We start from the raw sequence: 6,237 nt of genomic DNA, 5'->3' as shown, positions 1-6,237 counted from the left end.
AACAAATTTTTGAAGATTTTTTTTAAGTATTTATAGAGATTTTCACAAAAACGAATTTCTGATTTTTATTTATAGAGATTTTCACAAAAACAAACATCTGAATGTTTGAGAAATTTTTAAATATTTAAAGCGATATTCATAAAAACGAGTTTACGAATTTTTAAGAAAATTCTAAAACTGCATTATTATTATTATTATGTGATAGTTTTCTTCTAAAAAATTTTATTTCCACTGGTGATGACATAGAATTTATTTAAGTAGTTACTTTAATGACGTAGAAAAATAAAGAAGCTAGGCCCTGCTATAATTTAATCTGACATTCAACATCAACAAATTTAAAAATTTAATAACTCTTAACATGTATATATATATATATATATATATATAAAGTTTTATTAATTTGCATTTTCTGGGCTTGCCAAACATGTGATTTCCAAATTGTCGGAATCAATATTACCCGGATCGATCTGACAAACAACAATAGAAACAGTCTTAGCTATCTCTCGCTTCCTTTTGACCTTACAATGAGTTGAAAAATGTCTTTGCAACTTGTCCTTCCTATGAAACGACATGTTGCATCCAATAATTTTTTTCAAAGGACACTCATACACTTTTTTAGATTGGTGAGTTACAATATGTCTTATCAAGTGGTCCTTTCGCTTAAAAGTCATCGAGCAATGCATACAAGTAAATTCAGGCGTTGTGTTGTGTATCAGCATGTGATTACTGAGTGATGTTTTAAGTTGGAACACACGTCCACAAATTTGGCAGCTGTGCGGGGTACCTTTATGGATTTTTATGTGCCTTCTTAAATATCTTGCATCGTTGAAAGTCTTATTACAGATATGACACTCGTGTTTGTGAGTTGCTGTTTGCTGGTGTTTTTGCAAGCCTTGCTGAGTGCTGAAGGAACAGTTACAAACCAAACATGTATACCGTATGTTCCTAACATCAATCTCATCGGTGCTCGATTGTGTATGAATTTTCAGATGCTCTGCTGCATCTTTTAAACTGTTGGAACTCTGGCAACAAATGTGACATGCAAAAGTCCTGTCGGGATGTAAATCATGCATGTGGTGTAACAGATTGGTCTCGGAATCAAACATAGCGTCACATGTCGGTAGAGCGCATTTAAAAACCTTCAAGTTACTATGTTTGCTGTTTGCGTGCTTTTTCAATTCATGAGAAGTCTTGAAGATTTTTTTACAAAACATGCAAACATACACATAATCACCCCTATGATACTTTGGTATTAAAAAATTCACATCATGCGGCCAAGTTTGGTGCGTTTTTATGTGTTTACATTGGTTAGACTTTTGTGCAAACGTACGTCCACATATAGCACATTGAAAATCCCTACTCAACATATGGATTTTATAATGTTGAACAAGATCAGACTCTTGATCAAACTCTTTCTTGCACTCGTTACACTTGTATACAGTTCGAACAGCTGTGCACGGTGCAGGTTCCTTAACCGGTTCATTGTCTTCTGTAATATTTGATAAATTAAAAGGCGTTGAACAACGTTCTTCGCCGATTATAGGACTGTTTTGAAACGTCGATATGAGCTCTTTACAGTTACTCCAAACCAAATCAGTATTATCGAGTAACAAATTGTTATCGATTAATTCAGAATTAATATCATCTGGTACTAATGGTAGTAACTTACCATTAGTATCAGTCAATATGTTTTCATACCATATGTTTGCATTTAAATCTATATTGTTTAGGTCTGATGTCTTATGTTGCTCTTTGTGTATGAGGAACGAGGATACTGATTTGAATATTTGCTTGCACTTTCCACATTGTAAAGAATCATTTTCGTCTTGGTGGAGTCGTGGTTCATCTATTATTGGCAAGGATGGGAATTTGGAAGATTTTGAATTATTTTTTTCATTTTTCGACATTGTTTACGCACCTGGAAAAATCAAACAACACAAACATAATTAATATATACAAATATATTGAACTATATTTTGCCTGCAACAAATTTTGTTGAAACACTTTAAAATTTTGTAAAAATAATTCCTGACCTCATAATACAAATTCATTACAAATACTTTTTATTACAATTAACCTAGCACAACTGACATAACCTCAAAAACAATTTGTGTAAGAACCTGTTGAAAATATTGTATAAAATAACACAAACTTTATATAAATCGAATCCTTACTTGTTTAATTTAACATGCACTAAATATAACGTATTTAATATACTTTATAATATTTAAATAAATTTAACCTGACATAACCTCAAAAATAATTTGTGCAGGAATTTGTATATAATATTGAATAAAATAGCACAAATTTTATATAAATCAATTACTTACCTTTTAATTCAACATACACTGAATATAACGTATTTAATATAATTTATAATATCTTATTTGATATTTAAATAAACTTAACCTAGTACACAACTGGCGCCACTTTATATGCAATTTAATTTGTATTTGTACAACTGTCATTTTTGTTAAACTGTCATTTTTGTGAAACCGCCTTTTTTTGTAAAACTGTCAAATAAATATTCGTTAAGATTTTAAATAAGTAATTGATATATAATATTTATAATTAATCTAATAAACAAATTTCTTTATAATAATGCTAGCTAGTTCTATAAATAAACAAACATAAGTTTAGTAGTTAAAAAGTCAGTGCACTTACGTCAGTGTACTTACGTACAATAACACAAATATTATATAAAATGATTTCTCATTTGCTTAAATCGATTGACACTCAATATAATTATTAAACTTATATGTTAAATTTATTAAAAATCATTTTTAAATTTTTTTTTTAATATTTATTTTGTTGGTTGGTACCTACTGGCATAACTTGAAATGCAATTCTGTTTGTGTAAGAGAACTGTCAAAGTGTGTGTGAGTGTAAAAAACACAAATTAGTTTTATTTGTTACAATTAATTAATTGATATTTACAGTAAGTAATTGATTTTTATTTGTTTGTTTAATTGTTATTTATTTATGTAAAATGATTTTAATATGCATCAATGTTTTTAATAAAATTGTGACAAATAATCATTTGTCTCATCAAAACACCAAAATCACAATCAATAAACAAAGTTTCAACATATATTAATATGTTGTTATGTATGTAAGTTAATATGTTTATTGATTGTGATTTTGGTGTTTTGATGAGACAAATGATTATTTGTCAAAATTATTTTGAACTAGTTGTAAGTTGCGATTTGCCTTACTGAATGTTTTCAAATAGATTATTATAAACATTGTACCATTGTCTAATATTTATAAGAATTATATAAACTGAATTATTAGAACTATAGTCAGAATTAAAAATAAAATCTGAAATATTTTCGATATACACTAAACTAAAAAAAAAAGAAAAAAAAAATGGATCAAATTTTTTTTCCGAAAATCAATTATTTTTTTAAGACAAGCAGAAAGTTCTTTGAATCATTTAAATCGGACGCTTAGTTCTCTCAAAAACTGCCATTTTTTACATATTTAGCTCCGTATCTTTAAAATGGCTGGGCCTGCCTTTGCCAAAAACTAATAAACACTTCTCCCAATCATTACTAATTGAATGTGTTTAGATCATTCAAATTGGATACTCCGTTCTCTTAAAAATTCGATTTCTATTTTCTGCACTCTTTGCTCCGTATCTTCGAAACGGCTGGACCTGCCTTTGCCAAAAACTAATTAGTTCTTTTCCCTATCAATAGGAATCGAATGTTTTTTGAACCATTCAAATCAAATCACATGCGGACATACAAAACACACACAAACATCCATTTTTTCTTAGATATGCCAAAATGTTCAGAAACCTTCAAAACGTCGAGAAATGCAAAAATTTTCATTTTCAATTTTCGGCCCATTACTATAACTACCCTATGGGAAGTTAAAAATGTATCCAAACACACACACACGCGCAGACACACACACATTTCGGTTTTTTCTAAGATAAGCCAAAATGTTCATGAGGTCTTAAAACGTAAAAATATGCAAAAAAAATATTTTCGATTTTTTTGCGATGACGCTAAGGAAAATTCGTAATATATACTACTATTACCATTTATATTCAAAATAACTTAAACATTGCGGACATTTTACTTTACTTTCCAATTTACTACAAGACATAATAATATTTTTCATTAACAAAACCCAAAAAAATCAAACTTCTTCCCCATGATGGCCCTCACAGCAGCATAATTAAAAATAAACAACAGTATCAGACTAGTCTCCTCCCTCGGCAAATCCAGGCAACCCTCCATGAAATCCAGGCACCTCATCCTCAAAACCCCAACCAGGGCCAGCAAAGAGCACCAATCTCGGCCCAACGATGAGTTTTTGTAAGATATATAACATAGGGATCCTACTGACACACAAAGCAGGAGGTCGAAGAGACCAGCACCAGCAGGGTCGTCCTGGTAGTCGGCCAGGCGGATGATGATGGGAATTAGGCCGGCTGCCATGTTTAGGTAGATGTAGTTGTCTTTGAATTTGTGAAGCATCGCCAGCTCGGTGGTGACCAGGCCGAGGGCGCATTCCTGGATGAAGTAGTCGAAGATACATGTTACCTCCGATTCGCTATCTGAATCACTACCTAAGGGAAAAAGACATATTTAGATATAATCATTTAATGGGGCTGAAAGGTTCCTAACCATTATCTCAAAAATAAGTAAAGTATGGTGAAGACGCCCGGCGCAATGTTTATTAAAAAAAAAGTCAATCAACAATCACTACACACGGACACTTTACTACCTCAGAGGATCAGATATAATTTAATATTAGAATGGCTATATCAGACCTTTAAAAATAAGTAAGTTAAATAAGTTGGTTTAGTTATTAATAGTATTTATTTGTTTGATGTTCACGGTTCAAGTTATGCGTACAGAATGAGTAATTTTTTATAATTAGCTTAGTACCTACAGAAGGGTAGGAAATTATTTTATTATGTCAGGTAGACAAAGGTAGATGAATAAAAATTGTGAGGCTCGAACATATGGTATTTAGCAATACTAATTTTAAACTAGAGACTTAGGTTTTCGAGTTTCCCAGTAAAGTATACTGAGTTCCTGTAGAATTTTTGGACGTTAGAAAATATTGTAGATTCTTTAAATTTGTATAAATTTGTCGAATATTCTATATACTTTACTCTATATTCGCACGTTTCAAAAGTTGCAAGAGACATAATAAAAAAATCACAAGGTTGTATTTAAGTTAAGTTATGCAGTTTTATAAAGAATTTTATATATTTTCTAAAAATTTAAGATGGTTGATAAGTGTTTGAACAAATTTCGTGATATTTGCAAAAAACTGCAAAAGTGTCCACAATTACCATGCTTATTGAATCTTGTTCGACAGTCGACTTACAAATTAGAATTTCGTTGCAATTTTCTGCAAAATTTTACTATTATGCGACATAGTTTCATTAACGCAGTTTTGCGTAGAATTTTATGTACTTTTTAAAACTGTAATGTGTTTGATAAGTGTTTGAACAAATTTTCGAGGTATTTGCAAAAAACTACAAAAGTTTTCACAATTACCATGCTTATTAAATCTTGTTCGACAGTCGACTTACAAATTAGGATTTCGTTGCAATTTTATGCAGAATTTTACTATTATGCGGTATAATTTGATTAATTTAGATTTGCATAGAATTTTATGTAATTTTTAAAAATGCAAGACGTTTAGTAGGTGCTTGAACAAATTTTAAAAATATTTGCACAAAACCAAAAAAGTGCGCAAGATTATCGTGCCAATTAAGTATTGTTTGAGCATCGAGTCATAAAGTATAAGTTTGTTGCAATTTTATGCAAAATTTTACTATTATGCGATACAATTTTATTAACGCAGTTTTGGAAAGAATTATATGTACTTTCTAAAAATGCAAGATGTTTATTAAGTGTTTGAACAAACTTTCAAGATATTTGCACAAAACCAAAAAAGTGCGCATGATTATTGTGCCAATGTATTGTTTGAGCGTCGAGTCATAAAGTATAAGTTTATTGCAATTTTGTGCAAAATTTTACTATTATGCGGTATCATTTGATTAATTTAGATTGATAAGTTTGTTGCAATTTTATGCAAAATTTTACTAGTATGTGGTATAATTTGTTTAGTGTAGATTTTCAAAGAATTTTATGTACTTTTTTAAAAATGTAAGATGTTTGGTAAATGTTTGAATAAATTTTCGAGATATTTGCAAAAAACTGTAAAAGTGTCCACGATCATCAATCCTCCAGTCATAAATTATAA

General features: G+C 30.0%; 1 protein-coding gene across 1 annotated transcript; it reads right to left on the bottom strand.

Moving 5' to 3' along the window:
* Positions 1 to 395: 395 nt before the first annotated feature.
* On the bottom strand, positions 396 to 2,464 carry LOC113372953 (zinc finger protein 501-like). Its single transcript, XM_026613284.1, has 2 exons — positions 2,410 to 2,464; positions 396 to 1,918 (listed from the first exon to the last, which is right to left on the bottom strand). Exon 2 carries the CDS (start codon positions 1,905 to 1,907, stop codon positions 396 to 398), a length of 1,512 nt encoding a protein of 503 aa, XP_026469069.1. The 5' UTR covers positions 1,908 to 1,918; positions 2,410 to 2,464.
* Between the last annotated feature and the right edge of the window lie 3,773 nt (positions 2,465 to 6,237).

This window comes from Ctenocephalides felis, unplaced genomic scaffold (assembly GCF_003426905.1).
Source record: "Ctenocephalides felis isolate EL2017-DRISC unplaced genomic scaffold, ASM342690v1 CF-g0.4_SCAFFOLD_01604, whole genome shotgun sequence".
NCBI lineage: Eukaryota > Metazoa > Arthropoda > Insecta > Siphonaptera > Pulicidae > Ctenocephalides > Ctenocephalides felis.
Note: the sequence above shows the minus strand (reverse complement) of the source record. Positions and strands in the feature narration are given on the sequence as shown.

Coding starts and splice junctions, on each gene's coding strand:
- LOC113372953 (XM_026613284.1), bottom strand. CDS start 1,907: ATGTCGAAAAATGAAAAAAATAATTCAAAATCTTCCAAATTCCCATCC.